At 30.9% G+C, this 19,558-nt stretch overlaps 1 protein-coding gene across 2 annotated transcripts; it reads right to left on the reverse strand.

Moving 5' to 3' along the window:
• Positions 1 to 1,032: 1,032 nt before the first annotated feature.
• Positions 1,033 to 13,489, reverse strand: LOC130445906 (inward rectifier potassium channel 2-like). 2 transcript variants are annotated; one of them, XM_056781798.1, is made up of 6 exons: positions 13,300 to 13,472; positions 12,869 to 13,155; positions 12,542 to 12,750; positions 3,712 to 3,962; positions 3,359 to 3,620; positions 1,033 to 1,986 (listed from the first exon to the last, which is right to left on the reverse strand). In XM_056781798.1, exons 1-5 carry the CDS (start codon positions 13,431 to 13,433, stop codon positions 3,362 to 3,364), a joined length of 1,140 nt encoding a protein of 379 aa, XP_056637776.1. In that variant the 5' UTR covers positions 13,434 to 13,472; the 3' UTR covers positions 1,033 to 1,986; positions 3,359 to 3,361. The 2 variants fall into 2 exon arrangements, with proteins under 2 accessions (XP_056637776.1, XP_056637777.1); XM_056781799.1 differs by having other exon boundaries at positions 1,033 to 3,620; positions 13,300 to 13,489.
• Between the last annotated feature and the right edge of the window lie 6,069 nt (positions 13,490 to 19,558).

Consider the following 19,558-nt stretch of genomic DNA (forward strand, 5'->3'; position numbering starts at 1 on the left):
CAATATTACTGAACAAAAACATCGCCGCAATAGAGGGAAAACACCAGTGATTACTAACAGTTCTTATTGTCTTGAACTAAAATGTAAAAATAAAGCCACCGATGCGGTCCAGGCGATGATCTGGATAAAAGTGAAACAACCGACGTTGAGTGCATTATGTGTGGCGGCTATTATTATGACTCAAAGCATCGCGAAGTTTGGATTTGCTGCTCCAACTGTAAAAAACGGTCCCATGAATGGTATACTTCTTGTTAGAAAAAGGAAGGGAAGCGTTCTATCTACAATTTGTGTATGTAGAATAAGATTTTTCAACTGACTGACTAATATTATTCATAAATAAATACAACTTCTAATTTGCCCCACTGGTGGTAATTTTTTGAAAATTATGTGTGGCAGTACTATGTATTTACTCAGTTTATCTTCAGTCTATGGTGTTAATTGGGAGTGTTAATGTAGTGGTGGTGTAAACAGTGTATTGAGTATGAATATTACCAGCGGTTCCAGAAACTCCAACTTTGTTAAAATTCGTGTGTTAAATCCCGCTTTTCAGACTCTTTTTACCATTTACCTTTACCACCGAATATTAACAAGACCAAAAAAATCTCTCTAGGCTCCTCCCCATGTTCTGCCTATGTCACTTGAATATCTGATGTCACCATTCATAAACTACGCCACATCGTGTCGAAGAGAAAAGTGCATAAATATAAAATATACCGATTGTCCTCACCTGCAGTGGAGATAACAATTCTTTTTTAAATTAAACTAATCAGTCAATCAGTGTTTTTAGTTTGCTACTGCAATGAAATGCCACAAATGCGCTGTGTTGATGGATGTTCTGCCAGAGAAGGTACAAACATATCATTGTCCGGAAGATGAAATTAGATAATTGGATTAATTTTTTTAATGTGATTATAGAATAATTAACTATTTTAATAAAGATTTATGTTATCTTTTGAGTTAACTGTAATGTTTTTGTTCCTATGATCATCTAGAGAGAATATTTTTAGATGTCAACGTTGGACACAGACCTTGGGATTTGTAAACAGTCATATTTATGCCTATATGACTCCTGAACAATTTAGTTATAAATTAAGAGTGTGCGAGTTGTATTTCGCTGAATAAAATTTGTATTATTTGAGTGTTAGAAAACTAAATCGATTAGGTTTTAAGGTTATCGGTGTAATCTCAGATTAAGGATTTAATTTTAGAAAATTGAGTAACAAACTTCTCAAATTAACACCATAATACCCTACTTTTTGGGTAGATAATATCAAACTTTTGCATTTATGGTGTGCCTTATCTTTTGAAATCTACAAAAAACAATTTTTATTGTTATAATCTTCGTTTATTGAAGGGTTTTTGAAAAAATTTTATAAAGATATTTTTTATGATGACGTTGAGGAAAAAGCTAGTAGACTTTGACCTAAACTTACGAACAAGCTTATTGTAATGTTTTTCGTATTTATTAAACATTCTGTTACGTACTTAAATTATTTAAGCACTGACACTAGACTCAACTAACTTATATAATAATTAATTTATTACTAATATTTAATTAACTTTATAATTTATTTAACTTCACCGGCTACTTTTCTATATCGCTCCGTTCATTACGACTTCTATTTAATTAACTAACTAACTCGGCTAAGCAAACTCCTTAATACACAAAACAAATTTCTCAAAATTATATAAAATACACACACAATCAAATGAATACGAAAACTTACTAGAAATTAGCTTAAAAAAACAATATAAGCAAATCGTCGCTGTAATAAAAACGCTAATTCACCAAATTTTAGAATTCCATTATAGCCGGATAGGATAGGCTTCACGGCCTATGTCGTGGACGAACTCGTAACAGTATATTCCCAAGTAGCTTCCAAAAAAATGAAAGTAAAAATCCATCGCAAGTTTTCAGTCGTTCTCTTGCAGTTACCCTATATACTTTCATAGATTACAAGGTTTTACCTCCAGAAGCAATGCTCGCTGCAAATTTATACAAACAATCAATGTTTTATTTGATTTGTTAAATTCTTAACCTCATCAACTTTAACACATTTATGGGCAATTGCAATTTTTTTAAGAAATAAGATGTTTGTTGAATGACTTGGAGGTAATTAAATTAATGGAGATAAAACAGAACGATGGAACATTGGCATACGTAGGAAAATGTATATATATTATACTACGGATTTTATAAGTGGTTGGAAAATAACGATAAGTTCTGTTTTACTTTTTTGGGAAACCCTAAAATGCAGAAAATATTCATTTCTTTTAACAAGAAACCTAAATCAGGATTGCCTAGAGACTTTTTGTGTTGTGGAAATTTGAGAAATCCAATTTTGTGGGGCCTTCAAAAAATTCTTTACTTTGAAATATTTTAATGAGGTTGAAGATGCTAATTGCATACACTTTTATTCTATATAATTCCTGATATTCTAAAAAATATAAAAATATCGATATAGCAATGGTAACTTGTAATTTAGAAGTTTTTACGACTATAGAAATCTATTCTGCAATACTCTTGTACTACCTGTATAATATAAATACATTAAAAAAAAGCTGCTATTTTTTTAGAGCATAAAGCATATTCTAATTAACAAAATTCTAATTAGCAAAACTTGAAAAGTTACATGAAAATGTGTCTTTTATGCATCCTTGTGGAGAGTTTCCTATTAATTATTTTTTAGACTTCATATCAGACTGCGTATTTATTTTAGAATTACATTTGTAAACCGAAAAATAAAACACTTCAAAAAATCGATAAAACCCAACATCAAATTAAATATTTTACTTATTACTATTTACTATATAATCTTTTACTAAAGATATGTATTATATTTTCAATAAATCCTACACTAAGTACATTACTGCATTGTTGAAAAAAAACCAACAAATCCACGTTTCCATGAGAGAATTTCACACTTCTTCAACTAGCTACCCTTTAAGGAGGCCTTTCCCAGTAAAACTGGGAATAATGATGTCTAAAAGCCGACAAACAACTTTACATAGCAGATAAATCTGCACACAGAAGCTTATGGCAAAATCATTTGTTTACCCCTCGGCAGCGGTTTTCAAATGGGCATCATCTTATTTTGACAACTCGTTGATTGTCATATCGCGCATGAACTAGTTATAGTTTGCTGGAACAAACCAAAACTTTTCCTCCGTAAAATGGATGATTCAAAAATTGTATGCCTTTGTTTAATATTGTTACCAAATATAAAAACCATATAAGCTCTTTATATAAGTTATTATATTCAATGCTTTTAACCTAATACCAACATAATTATATTCCAGTAGTAGATATATTAAATATTAATTGTTTTTTTAATATAATTATCAATAACACTCTAACCTTTTAATACTGCTTATCAGTTTTGCTGATTTTTTTATAAGTTTCTGTGAGCTTTTTAGCACTACATAGAGGTGCATCGAAAGCTATCACTTGTTTAAATTTTTTATAATCTACAACGAATCCCTCTCTCATTTCATCGTAAGCAACGCACGGCATGAATCGATAACCCCAAAGAATATCGGAATTCGAATAAGACGTTCTGTTCTGCGAAACTTGACCAGTTTTGTTGGAGATCCCTTCCGCCACGGCTATTATTTCAAATCTACAACACAATGAATAGTAAGTATTTTTGAATAAAAATTTGATTAACATATTTAATCATAGTATTTTGAGAGTCAATTGAGGAAACTCACCTTGAATTTAGAATGTCGAGGGGACGAAACGTCCATAATGGGCTGTTTTCGTTGATTACGTGTTCGATTTCTAGGGGGAAAATGAGCAGGCCGTACGGTTCTATCTTCATTTGTATCATCTCGAATTCTGAATCGGGTGATACCATCTCTTTATCTAGAAAATATAGAGATATGTTCGTTCCGCACCAAACTTTTTTGTTGAAATCATGGATTCTAAACACGAATCGTAATTTGCCATCCCTCATACATATCTAAAAAAAATTAATTTTAATTTTTACATATCTTTAAGTTATTAATTAATCTTCTGAATATAACTATAACACTTATTTAAAAATCGCATAGCTTTATAGTATACCGGGTAAGTCGCCAGTATTTATAGAATTTCTACTGGGCATATTTTTCAATTTTTCCTTAAAGTCATAGGAACATGTAACATGACATCCAGGCATACAGGATGTCCTAAAAGTAGTTGAACAAATCAAACATACGATTTTTTATATAAAACTACTAAATTTGATCACATTCCTATATGGAAAATTTCAAGAACAACGAATCCTAGGTACATGAAATTTGATGTTGCTCCAATTTTTCATGTAGAATTTATAAATGTGATCAAATAAAGGGCGTTTTATTTAAAGAATCATATGTTTGGTTTGTTTAATAACTTTTGGGATTTATAATTTTAGGTGGTAGCCTTAATTAATCTTATATTGCTATAAGAAAAAAATTGGAAATATATGCCCACTAGAGACAATATAAATACATATAACTCACGTGGCATAAATGATATAACCTATATAAAATTTCCTTTTTAGCGAAATTTATCGCAAAATTGTTAATTTCGTATTCATGTGTAATAAAAATTAGACATTACAGAATTGAATCAAGGTTTTAAATAAATCATCTTCCTAGAATCACTTTTGAGTAACTTTGAGTCCCACCATGAATAAACATGATTGCTCTATTTTACAGGTCACAATTAAACAAACATTTTTCTGCCAGTTGGCACATATATATCCAAATTTTTTACGATATTTTTTTCAACAGATAACAGAACGTATACACATATGTAAAAGCAATTACAATAAATTAATGGAGTCATATATTTTGATATATATTTTGATAAAGACTTAAAGAAAAATCGAAACGTGGCCTAAAATCAAGAACATCAAGATGCATTAAGGTCTAAGAAATTAATATATATATATATATATATATATATATATATATATATATATATATATATATATATACATTGTTATGGTATTAATAGTGTGTGTAATGTTTATTTTTTATAAATTTTATTTTAAATAAAATCAGATTTTAATTTGGGCGCCATTAATAATTACTTGAATTTTTTTATTTTATTATCTTATTATTATTTTTTTTATTCTCAGGGTATTATATTGTGAGGTCAAATTAAAAAATTTTATTGCGATAAATTGTTATGGTTATAAGGTCAGATTATAATAGTTTTAAGACCGGGTCTGTTCTTTATAATGAATAAAATATTCAAAATATACAATTTCTTAACTAGCTATTACAATTATTTTATTTTACAAACATTCATTCATTCATTCATACTCATAATTACATTCATAAAACTAAATTATATGGAAATGTGAACTCAAATATTATATACTAAAAGAAATACTTAAACTTAATAGAACAGTACCTTAAGTGTTTGTTATGTTGTATTTTTTTAATTTTTTTTTTAATTGGAAATTGTCACGGCCTTGCAGAATAAACAGATACTCCGCTGTAGTTCCACTCCTGTTCTTTTCCTTTTCACAACTTCTTAATCTTGGAATTTGTCCCTTTGTGAGTATTCTCACTTATTTCACTTTATTTAATTGTTTTCACTAATTTCTTATTACTACACTTATACAATTATTAATTATCAATCCTTTGAATATTTTATGCCTTTTTTATCAAGATTTTAATTTTTTTTTAATTTCAATTAAAATTATTTTACTCTTTTTTCTCTTGCCAAAAAAAAATTTTTTTTTCTCGTTGTTGATTTTTTTCTTCCTTCCTTTTTTTCTAAACAAACTTTTTTTTTCTTTTAACCAATGATATTTATTTTATAAGTTAGTTACTAAATTGTCATTTCTAAATTTTTAAATTATTGTGACTTTATTCAAATAATATTATTCTATAATTTCTTTGTTGTATTTATTTCATTCCTATGTTATTAATTTTATCATTGCAGTTGTCAAAATTTTATATTTTATCATTTATAACCTTAAAATTTATGTTGGTATGTCACACAAATTTTTTAAGTTGGTGCTCCTGTTTTTATCTGTCAATTGATGGATTAAATTCTTTGATTTGATCCCTAAATCTCAACATCTTGAACGACAGAAGACCAACAAGGCTCGATATACATACAGGAACAAAATCAGCCATAGCCCCCACATTAACCTTAAATGTAATACCATATTTATTTGGAAGCCATAATTTCCCCATAAAGATCGCATATTCATCAAATTACTCTGAGAATAATAGTTTACCAAACCCCAAATGGAACCTAAGAAATGCTAATTGGACAAAATTTAGCGAAACAATTGAGATTAAGATTAGCACTACAAAAGACATGCCAATCACAAACGTAGGAAATCTTATATAAACTTTCACATCTACTGTTATAGAAGTGGCAAAAATACACATAGGATTCTGTAAAATAATAGTTTACGACAAACCACTACCTTGGTGGAACAAAGATTGTCAGAACGCAATCAGAACATATAAGCACTCCTTCAACAACTTTAAACGACAGAACTCAACAGAAAATTTGATTGACAAAGAACTCAAGCAATATATATTATGGAAAAGATCATCCTTAGCTCTGAAAAATATCCGGAAGATATCAAGAATTAAACATTCACCAAGAATTTCATTCAAGTGAAATAGCAAAACATTAGCCTCACAATATGAACATAACTCTAGTGATTTAAACTACGACCCGACATTTATACAGAATACAAGAGATATAAAGAAAGAAAAATTAATAGATTTCAATGAAACTGAAACAAAACAGAACTTTATAAAGCTCTGAGATCACAAAGACAAACAGACAAAGATTATCTATTAAAATTATACAAATTATACAACTACATAATTCCATTTTTGAAACTCGACAAAACGAGAACCAAACCAGACTCATATCGACCAATATCATTAACTAACATTCTCTGCAAAATCATGGAAAAAATTATCAATAGTAGACTGCTCTGTGTATTGAAACGAAAGACTGACTAACAACTTTCCAAACACTATAATTTCTCTACTTAAAAATAAAGGTAATACCATAAACTTAATCAAATATCTAAAAGACACTCAACTGTAGCATAAATTGTGAACAACTGACATGTCGCTAATAACCTTTGAAGTTGATGCAACAATAAATATAGAAAAAATTCCAGACTTATTTTTATTTTCTTTAAATAATAATTGATGAGTTACAATGTGTTTAATTAATAAACACTACCTCGTTTATTTTTTTATAAAACTCAAACTTTCTTTAACATTTCTTCTAATAAAAACACCAAAAAAATAATAAGTTTATTTGTTCGGAAGATAAGTTTTTATAAAGCAATCCAGTACTCATACTTATAGCTGTGAGGAAGGGAATGCTTGAAGTAACTATATTCTTTTTGAAAATACATTTGAATGTCTACCAAGAATTTATCAGATGTACTTAAAAGTTGAAATTTACGTGTGTCTATGAGGGCTATTCTCTCATAAAATCAATCTACTATAACTCAATTAAAATCAGAATATTTAAATTGCACTCCCGAATCCAGGTAGTTAACATAACGCTAACGTTAGATTAATCTTGAATAATCAAATAATTAAGAGCAGGCAAGACCTTGAATGGAACGCTACAAAGAAACTTCTCTGATTAAAGAGACGAAGCATATCTCAATAGAAATCTAGTAATGGACAAAATCAAAACGAGAAACCGCTACAGTTTTACAATAAATTCTTAATCTCATGTGTAATTACGTCGATATACATGGAACAAGCAAGGAAGCAGAAGTTCCGAAACATAACTTGTATAATAGATGGAGTTTAAAAACATTCTTATCAGGTCTCAAAGATCCTCTTGGGACTACGATACGTTGAATGAGAGGTGGGATATCTAGTGAAGTCTTACAATTTGTTATCCAAACACTATTTTCAAAATGCAAATCAAAATAGGCAAATAATAAGAAAAAACAACTTTTCTTCAACGCAATTGTCACAACAAAGAATCAAAATCCACAAACTCCCTTTCCTTCTCAAGCCATTAATATACAACCAAATCAGAAAAATCGTCCACAAAAGTTGTTCACAAATGCTAAAGTATTTGGTAGAAACAATCAACAAAATAGAAACGTTTTCAAACCAAATTATAACAATAGTTTCGATAGGTCTACACCAATGAGTTAAGCACTTGAAATATGTTTAGAACCTATCCAATGAGTGTAAATACAAGACCTTCATGAACAAACTTCCAAAATAATAAAATTACTCAAATCCACGATCATCAAATGTATGCAACCCAGACGAACTTTGGTTTTAGCAAGAAATGTATAAAGTAGAATTCGAGAAAAAATACAACATTATAGAAACTGATGAATTGAATGAACACGGTACCCGATAATAAAATTTTCAGGAACCGCCTCACAGCATAAAACAAACTAAGTATAACAAATCTTCTTCTTGTTCTTCTTCCGTGTATTAAGCGTAGTCGCCCATTTTATCTTCGACATCCTTCCCTCCTATCCTGCTTCAAGGTTGTCGCTCCAACTTTTTCTAGGTCGGCCGGTACTCCTTCGGCCCAATGAGGGTTTATCGCTCGCTATCTTGATCAGTCTATTGTCCATGCGGCTTATGTGACCGTTCCATTCTTTCTTTCTTGATAGAACCCATTCGCTGACGTCATCTATTTTGCACAATCTTCTTATGTTCTCACTTCTTTCCCTGTCCAGTAGGGTTTTTCCGGCTATCCTGCGTAGCACTTTCATCTAACCTAACCTAACCAGTTGACACAAAATCTTATCGTTTCCTATTTCTTTATAAACAGGAAGTAGAAAGTCAAATCAAAAAAATGTTGGACTAGTATATCATAAAACCAAGTACATAGTTCCCCGTGGTCTTCACCTATATGGGTTGTACCCAAAATGTCTAACGCTTCCGGAGAACTGGAGAGTCGTGGTAGACTATCGGAAGACAAATGAAAAAACCATTGATGAGAGGAACCCACTTTTTTATAAATTTGCATAATGCCAATATTCCACCACCTTAGATTTGGCTAGCGCAGTTCACCAGCTTGATATGAATGAAGGATGTACCAAAAACTGTTTTCAATACAGAAAAATGAACACTACAAATATTTGCGAATAAAATAAAAAATGCTCCTGCTACTTGTCATAGAAGAATGGATAACATATTACGTGGAATTCAAAATAAAAAGTGTCTTATGTAATATATTACGAAATTACTAAAACTAATATTACGAAATGACTGGTAACGGTATATAGTATGTAACAAGTATGTAGAAAAAATTAATATCTCATCTAAGTGTCTTATGTACTTAGGTGACATATTAATTTTTTCTACATACTTGTTACATACTATATACCGTTACCAGTCATTTCGTAATATTAATTCAAGTTTCAACTTGATATATCCGAGTTTTTGCGGAAAGAGGTTTCATATACTTGGGTCACGTTGTTGTAACTCCCGTGTAAAACTCAATTGTGACAAAAAAATAACTACTCGCAATAATTTGGGCTACAAAAACGTGAATATCATAAAAAATCATCGCAATAATCCCGAAAAAAAGCAACGAGATATAGACGATATGCTCATGCAAGTTCAAGTAGATGAATCTAGAGCAAAATGACGAGACTATGCATTCCAGTTTCGATCAAAATCCTGTCGTAGGTATTCCAATATCAGACTTACCTCAAAATCAAGTCATCTAATCAACAGTACTACATTCTGCAGCAAAGCCAAAAATAACAATCTTTCAAAGTTCAAATATCCGAAATTTGATCAGAGAATATATAGCACTAAATGTTCAGTATTATCTCTATTTTGAAAATCTAAATAGGTATATACGTGAAATTCTCAATAGTTTTTCAAAATCATTTCAGATGGACTATTAAATTTTAAAAATGTAACAAACCACTATAATCTGGCCGGTCGGTAGTGAGAGCGATAAAAACGCGTGATCAGCTCATGAGATGCTAGTGGTACCTTTTATAACGATTCGTATTGGCTGAAGCAATGTCTGAGAAAGTCAAGTTCTCACAGCTGCACGTTACATTAATTCATTATTATTATATTCTAAAAATTTTATATTAATAATTATTTTTAGAGCTTTTGTTTTATTATGTTGTTTATTTACTTTGATAAAAATTAAACTACATTTCTAACATGCGCTTTTACAGTAAGAATTATGTGACTGTATAATAGCGCATGTTAAACATGTACTTTAATTTTTATTATTCTTTAATATGTGGTATTATAGTTATGTTATACATTGACTATCCTCTATTTTAAAATAAATTTTGTTGTTAAAAGTAGCTGTGATATTCATGGAACTAAATTTAAACTGTCTATTTACGTTATTCAATCTGAAGAACAATCATTTCTAAACGCGTCATTGCTTTAATACTTTTAGAATTTTGACAAAATGTATCTAAGCCACCTTACCATTGTGAATTCAAGTCAATTGAACTCATATGGGCACAAATCAAGGGTGAGGTGGCAAGGAAAAACACAACATTTAAAATTAGTGATGTCCAAACTTTATTTACTAAAGCTTTAAATAATGTTACCCAAACCAATTGGAGTAAGGCAATCCAACATGTTCGCTTTTTTCGAAATAAAATGTGGGACATTGATAATTTAATGAAAAAACAAGTGGAACCTCTAATAATAAATTTAAGAGCTGATTCGTCCTCGTCGGAATCAGATTCCGATTTAGATTAAAATAAAAATTCATCCGCCCTTACATCCCTCGCAACCACCTTTTTGAAAACAAAGAATTTATTCAGGAAAGGACCTTGTGTTGTTTATAAAGATTATTATTATTATTATTATTATTTATGTCGTTTTGTATGAATTTACTTTATAACCTTTGATACGTATTTGAATAAAACATATAGCACGACATTTCTTTCTTAGATATTAATTTACAGTATTAGGTACCCTTACATTTTTATTTAATATACCATAAATTTGAAAAACCGTCTAGCTATTTAGGGTTAGGGAAAACAAAATTACGATTAAAATAATAATTATATATATTTATAGATACTTTTAAAAAAATCAAGGCAACGTGTGGAATATGTAGGTATAACATTTAGTAGTTAACTGAGTGAACGAAGATTTTAATGTATGAATGCTATGCAATTGATAAATAAAAGTTTTATTTATATGATATGATATTAAAATAAAGTATTTAAAATTCAAATAAAAAAGTTAGTTTGAAAAAAGCATTTAAAATTCAATTCAAATTTGCCACTAAATACCTTTTAGTGTTGTGTATGGTGTAATTCAGGCTCTCACGCACCTGATTACTCTCTGTAATGAGCGGCCAGATTATAATTTATATGAAAGAAAGGGAAATTTGTCAGCAAAGTAAATACGAGCGACACCCAATAAGAATGAATATTACTTCAACGGCTTTTGAAATAATTCTCTAGATACCTTTACTTTTGAACAAGCCAAATTTCTAAATATTATGAGAGTTCCTCCAAATACGCTCGAGTCACTTAAACTCATCTTGTGAAACTGAAAACTTCAGTTTCACAATTTTATTCACAATTATTCTCAATTTACGGCCTAAAGTAGTTTAAAACGGCACCGAATTTGAAAAGCCTGCCATAACCGAGTTATAGAAACTTCATTATTAAACAGAAAAGTATCCCAGTAACCCATCGATACCTATCAAACCTATCCATATTATAATTTGTTAAGATATAATATTGATCAGATGTTTATAAATGACTATATAGGTAAATGATTATAAGGAAATATCAAAATTAGTTTATTTTATAATTAATACACATCTTATTTATCGAATAATTTTTTCCATTCCGATTGAGGTGCCTCCTAAACATGTGACTGTACGGTAATAACCCGACAATGTCGAAGCGAGTTGATAGGCACACTGCTGTTGATTTTATCCAGGTCGGAAAATTATCATAGAAAATTATCACACGGGATTTATGACCAAGATTAATGTTTCAAGTATATGTAAACTTGACTCCACCACCAATAGATCGGATTGTTTTCATCCGAATCAAATCAACTCTATTTTGGTTTTAAAAACCGTTCTCACGTCCCCAGTGCTTGGACTATTCTTATACTTGAATTTCTCTTGCCAGTTGTTACCTAGATTATAAAAAATGTATCAATTGGAATCAAACTCTTATACCCTAACAGATAGACCACCAAGATGTTCTTCTGCCTCTTTAACCCTCTGAAGCCGAATCTATGAGGGGAGGGGGTAGCAATTATGTCGACACCTAACATAAATTCATCCCTAAAAGAAGATTCTGGTAGCATATAACTCACAGTTGATTTCCCTGATCCAGTTTTTCTAGAAATTCAGCCAAAGAGAAGCCAAATAAAATTCTGTTTTAAACTCGCTTATGCACCAGCCACACATCTTTTATTGGAATTGTCTTCATATTTTATATAAATGAAATAATAAATATATTAAAAAGCTTCTTCGAGCTATCAAAAATATTATTCTCGATTACAGCACATCAACGAGTTTTTGAAAAGCGAAGTTGTATATTCACAATTCCGTTAAAGTTATACTCACAACTGCTCTTTTACTAAACAATGAAGATGATTTTGTAGTTATAGGCTTCGTAATCTTCACGTAAACTATGCCAACAAGTGTACCTTGAACGGCCATACCGAATAAAATTTGTATGGCTTGCATGAACCATCCGAACTGGCAACGTTCTGTTGGATATCGATAGCCGTATCCTATGGTTGTTATAGTTTCGGCGCTCAATAAAAAATAGCCTAAAATTTCATTATATTATGATTATTTTTGGATTTATATTGATTAAATAAATCAATTTAATGAAATACCTAATGTTAATGCTATTGACAGTTGATACGAGATAATTGTCCTACTTACCTGTTAATGTTATCGTGTTAACTACACAAGGATCTGTTGCATTCGTTCGTTCAAGATCCCCACTATTACGAGCAATAATCCACCATAATGTTCCGAAAAAGAGAAAACTGCCCATGTTTACTAAAAATAGAGTAATGATGATCCAGCGCCATCTGATTCCGAGCAGCGTGTTGCCCAAATCTCTCATATAATACATATTTTTGTGAGAGAGTTGTTTGAGGAAGATGTTCAGTTTGCCATATTTACTTATTATTCTTGATAGGCCAATGTTGGTTCTCAATTTGTTTCTAGAATATACGGGAGAAAATGCAAGCTAGTTGACGTTATGGACACCAAGGACGTGCTTAATATTTAATTATTTGTAACAAACATATTATAAAGATTGAACGCAAACCAAAAATTTTTACCTTGGACGACGTTGAAATACTTACCGAATTTTCTTTCTTTTTAAAATTAATAATGGATCTATATAATGATTGTCATCTTCAGATTCTTCGGCGAATTCGTTGAAACTGACCTTTGAGTAATGATTTTGGACGCTGTCATATTTCTTTTCTTGCAACATGTTGTCGAATACTTTTCATCATTATTTATGAACAGATCCGCTATTATTTTGCTAATAATTGATTAGATAATAATTAAAGAAGATAATAAAGTATCTTTATGATAAGAATTTTTAAATCAATGCCATTTAATATTTGTTTATTATTGTCAATTGAAAAATTAGATCCCCAATGATGGAATAAAACAATGAGATACTTCAAATATTTATTTGTATAAAAATCTTTATGTACGTTAAAACTAATATAATATTCCTCATGGGTACCCGTTATAACATTTTCTTAATAGAACAATATGTACATATTTCCATTTCTAGATTCTCCCATGAAAATTTCTAGTACATACAAGTAAAAAATAAATCGTAAAATCGTGAAAAATTAAAGCAGGACCGTCTTAGGAATTAAATAGTAGCAAAGCTTCTGCTATAAGTTGCTTTAAACGCCAGTACCTGTGTATAAATTCATTTTATACTTATAAAGACGATAACTTGATTTGGCTGACCAGAAATTAGTATGGACGGCTGAAATCTGAGCTTTTATCTTAAGATCATTAAGTAATTAGAGGAACGCACTCTCCAGATACTAAACTCAATTATGAATTGAATGTTTACCGCCCAAAACAAGTTATCTTACGAGAAACGAAACGAAATTCTGCTGCTTGTAGCGTTAAAAGTTTATGAGCTGGAATTTACTAAAAATGCAAATATAAGAAAATAACAAAATTCGTTACGAATTAGTATCTTTATATTTATTCATATCTATCGTATTACCGGACATCCAGATAAGTTAAACGGTGGGAAATGCAATCCCCACTTGTTATATAATACAAGTATTTTGTTCAAGTATAATTATTGTAAAAACGAAAGAAGTGTATATAAATATTATTGAAGTAACGTTGGTAAATTTAAATATACTTAAAACATAGAACACACAAGTTTATAAGCGAACCTACCTTCATTGGTATAGGACAATGCCTTACATCCTTCTACTGAGAAGTACCAAAGAATTTGCAACTTTTTTGTAATCTCTGTTTTTTAAATTCGATACCATTAATTACAACCATTTTTTTCCTAGTAACTTAGCATAAAATCTACTATTCATGCCATTTTTGACTGTGTTACAAACACCTACAACACAAGGGTGGTGGCAATATTGGTGGTAGAATTGTAACTAATTGCAAGTTTGCATTAATATGTTATATGGAATTATACAAATTCCGGTGTCAACAAATGAATTCTGATTTTTCGAGCAAAATTATTCTAAGCGGCGAAGCACATTTCCATCCTGAGGTTAATCGCCAAAGTTGCCGCTTTTGAGGTTCTGAGCTGGAGGCGTAATTGAACCATACTTGTTGCTCGATATTGCGACATAATAACACAGTTCTTTTTGCCTAAATTGGATGATATTGTTCTGGCAAATATGATGTGGTTTCATCAAGAGGGTGCCACGTGCCATATAGCCCATAAAACACTTCAGTTACTGCATGACACATTTCCAGGTCATTACTATCTCGTGTCGGCGATCAGAATTGGACCCCTAGATCGTAGGATTTAATACCATTAGATATCTTTCCATAAGGCGAACAAGTCCACAGCCCCAAGTGCGTTAAAGAGGGAGATTAGAATTAATTACGCCGCGATTTCGCCAAATTTTAGAATTAATATTATAAATTTATATCGATAAAAATTATGAATATTAAACGGACCATCTAGAAAATGTTCCAAATTTTATAAATAAATTACCAATATTACTTTGGAATCAAGAAAATGTGGCTTCTAAAAATAACCAAAATTATTTTCTTATTCCTGGTCAACAATTAAATAAAAATGTTGTGAGAACTCACTATCAAATTAACTAATTGTAACAAATCGGGAAACAGAATGACAGAAACGAAACACCGAGAAAATAAAGATTCTATTTATAAAAAAACCATAAAGTATAAAAATTTACAGTGTACAAGGACGTTACGTCATGCTGACACACTGAATTGAATAGCCGCCTACTTATTCAATAACCTGGCGAAGGGGGCACTAGTTATCATTAATAGAACAACCGGTGCGTGACGTCACGGCCGACATATTGTTATAGTTCATTTTCCAAACACAATTTGTGTGTTCTTTGAAGTTCTTTAAAAAGTATTTATTTATTTTACTGTTGTATAAGATGATAATGTGTTTGGTGCTAGAAGGTATTTTTTTGAAAAATTTATGAAAGAAAATACGAAAAATCAGATATCTCTAAACACATATATGATCGTCAACAATTAGAACTTTGTTTGGTAAGTGACCTCTGACCTGCGCTAAATATGGCGATGTGTAACGTCAGGACACCCGTTGTCTATTGTTGAACTTTGGAAGATTTTAGTCGAAAAAAATTAAATTACTTCTTATCAGATTTCTACGTCTACCTATAGTAATTCTTTACAATCATCTTACTATTTTTTATCGGCTTCAATTCAAGATTTGTAACCTTCCACTTCAATGGATTATAACGACGAACCATCTGACGCATATGTTGGAGAAATAGAGTGGTTATCGAAAAAGCTGGTGCCTCAGGTAGCTCAAATAATGCTTTTCATATAATTACAGTAAATAAATCAGATAATAATGGATTGTCCAAAGTTTAGGTATATAGTTTCAGTTATGGATCTGACAAAGGATTTCGTCTGGTGGACAGTTTTGGAAATTCTGATTCTGATAATCCGTTTGACATAATGGAACCTGTGAGGAGAAATTATTGGAGAAAATCGACTGAAAAAAAGTACATCTTCGCCTTACGCGAGAAGTCTAGCATGCACGGAAAAATCAATTTCCAGACGTTTAATAGATGATACTTTTTATTATACAGGTAATTACTGAAAACAAAGCAATAAAGGATAATATTTAAATTTAGAACATTTTGTTTTTAAATTGATGGTAATGGTACCAACTATGATTAACATTTCCAACGATATATTTATTATTGGCATTGTTTTATTTTCTGTCAGTTTTAAAAAATGTACTCGGAAGAAAATCAAGATATTCCTAAAAACATATTAGAGCTAGCGGCACAAATCAATGCTGATCTGGCTGTGGGCCTATATACCAAAACAATCCAAGGTCCTAACGACACAACAACGAAGCTTCAAATGACCAATATCTACTGGCAAAAGTAACGTTATTGTTTGGGATCTTTTGGTGCATGTCGTAGAGATTTAATTCGTTGGAGTTTTGAGTAGACGATGCGGAAAATAATGGGCGCATTATTGTTGTGTTTTCGCGATATAAAAAAAATCACATGTCAAGAATTTTACCATCACCAATGAGAGATGTACATTCGTGCCAAGTACACTTTACCGTAAATATGCAGATCTACGGCCTAAAAAGATGAACAGCAGAAAATTATTTGTTGCATACCGAAATCGTAGGTGTAACATCCAACATGTCGATATACCATCAGCGCTGTCCCGAAACTTGTTGCAAAATACCTGAAACTGAAACATCACGAAGTATATACTGGACGTTCTTCACAACCATGTTGGTAGAAAGCAGCGCTTATTTGCTCACTCTGAAAAGACACAGAAGATAGTTGTTTCAACGTAGCAGAAGGATATATACAAAGAAAAATAAGAGTAACGCAAACTTTATTTAACCCTTCTCACTTGCAAAATACAAACTCTGCAACATTACATCAGGAAAATTAAAACAATTACGGTCTGCCTCAACCGAAGGGTCTAACTTCTACAATAATACAAATTATACAATAAATGTTAGTATTAATACCAACGATGATTCCTAAATATACTATTATGTTGTTGTTTTCAGAAAAATGTTATAAATAAATAATTGTTTGTTCTTATAATTATTTTTTGTATACAGCGCATAATAAAAGAACTTTGTGTGTGTGTCCTTTCAATCATTCCACGGATTTAAAGAATATATCCTTGTATCATCTAACAAAGGATCCATATGAGATTTGTTTTTCATATAAGCTAGGACAATATCCAGGTAACGAATACGCTTTAGATTTCAAAAGAATGAAATATGCACAAATAGAAAATAGATTTGTATAAAGTAACAAAAAAATACAAATTTACTTGCTGGCAGTCCTTTGAACACCATGAAATGTATCTAGTCTGTATTATCAAACCAAACATTGTGTTCACAGTTTGTTTTTATTCAACCTAAAAACAAGGAACATGCCATTTAAAGAGTTAATCAGAAAGGGGATTAATGCCGAAGAATTGAAAAACAATAGAAAAACAAAATATTCAAGTATGTAGACAAACTAGGAAAAATCCAGCACTTCAATATATGAATTTCTTCAGTGAATCAGACCTGAAAAAATGAAAGGTGACCAAAATGTGGATAATTTTTTTTATTTCGTATTTTTTTTATTTTGAGATGTATTTTTCGGTTTTAAAATTACGGATTAAATTAAGATCCAGGGACGATTGAGTCACATTACTACAAAGAAAATATTTTAAAGTTACGACCAAAGATTTGAATAAAATTCCAACAAGAACAATAGAAAAGAAAAAAACTTGAGGATTTACAAGAATTGAAAAAAGTAATTCCTTTCGACTACCATGAGTTCTGTAATAATATTCCATTTGAAAATTAGTTATACAGAGGACGGTATAAGTCAGGTAACGCCCTCGTACAATCGGCAGGTATTCATGCGAAAGGACTCTTGGGTCCGTACTTTTCTGAGATTCACGTGACGAGCCAAAGATTCAACACTCGCGTACATCCATCATTTCATATAGGACCAAGAGCTAGTGGATCCTCCGAGTAACGGAGTGTCTGTAAGACTAGAAATTCTTTTGGTGATGCTGAGGCATAGTTTGCTAAGTACAATGACTAGGGTTCACACCAGCAATGAAAATTTAGTGGTCCACCTAAGAACCACCTAAGTTATGATTTAGTGGTCCAAAAATATAACGTGGTAGACAAAAGTAAAAAAATTAACATATGCATGCTACACATACTTTTATACATATATTTACGGCATTTATAAATTCTTTTATGCAAAAACAGCACAGTAAATATAAAACATAGGTTTTTTTAAAAATATTTGGGCGACAAATTTGTCGTCGATGTGTATGATTTTGGCGACATTTCTTGATGATTTGGCGACAATTGTCGCTATGTCGCTATACTGGCGTGAACCCTAACAATGACCATCACCTGGCACGTCTCAGCCCTGCATGTCATCAACACCTATATTTTTGAAAGTGTAGGAAACATTTAGAAAAAAACTTGTTCCTGTAAAGCTTGAAATTTTTTATACCATTTTGTTTATTCGTTATAAAGTTCGAAAAAAAATTGACAGGCGTTTCCGATAAGCACAAGTACCTGACAGGTGAGCCAAACGGTGTATTATGTATAAATTAGAATAAACTTTAATCTGTGAAGTTGAAAGTTATAGACATGTTTCTTTAAGCGATTTAAAGTAAGTTGGTAAAGATTCTATGGGAGTCAGTGTAAGAGACGTAACGTAAACGCAGTGATGCGAATGGAACAGTTTATCTAACGGTAAAATTGGAGAGTCGTGTACCTGCTTTTGTAGAAAGATTTCAAACGAAAAATTTCCTCAGTTCTTACAACGATTTATCTACTTGAAGATTTTCACTGTTTTATGTTTAAAACTCAGCTGGTTTTCACGCATTAACCGGATGTGATTTCAATCCATGTTTTGAGAGAAAAGGCAAGAAGGAACCTTATCGATTATTATAAAAAAATATTCGATTTCATAAGGCACTTGCAGCATTAAGAAATGCTGAAATAATAGAGAAAAAAGTTGAGGTTTTTCCAATACTCGAAAAGTTCGTCTGTCAACTCTATAGGATGAAATCTGCCAATTTAAATGAAGCACGATATGAAAAGTTTATCGCCACATACTTATAAAACAAGTGGTACTGAGGCGTTTAAGAAAAAACGAATCAGTTATGATTTCTCAAATTTACCTCCATGCCACCTGGCAACAACAATTATTGCGGTCTGTATACGATATGTTAGAACTAATAAAATACATTTTACCCATGATTTCTATTTTCACTTAATGTAATTTGCATCAACGATATGAGTTTTACGTTACTTTAAAACGCTTGAAGAAACATGTCTATAAATTTCAACTTTACAGAATAAAT

The sequence above is a fragment of the Diorhabda sublineata genome, chromosome 6 (assembly GCF_026230105.1).
Source record: "Diorhabda sublineata isolate icDioSubl1.1 chromosome 6, icDioSubl1.1, whole genome shotgun sequence".
NCBI classification, from domain to species: Eukaryota; Metazoa; Arthropoda; class Insecta; order Coleoptera; family Chrysomelidae; genus Diorhabda; species Diorhabda sublineata.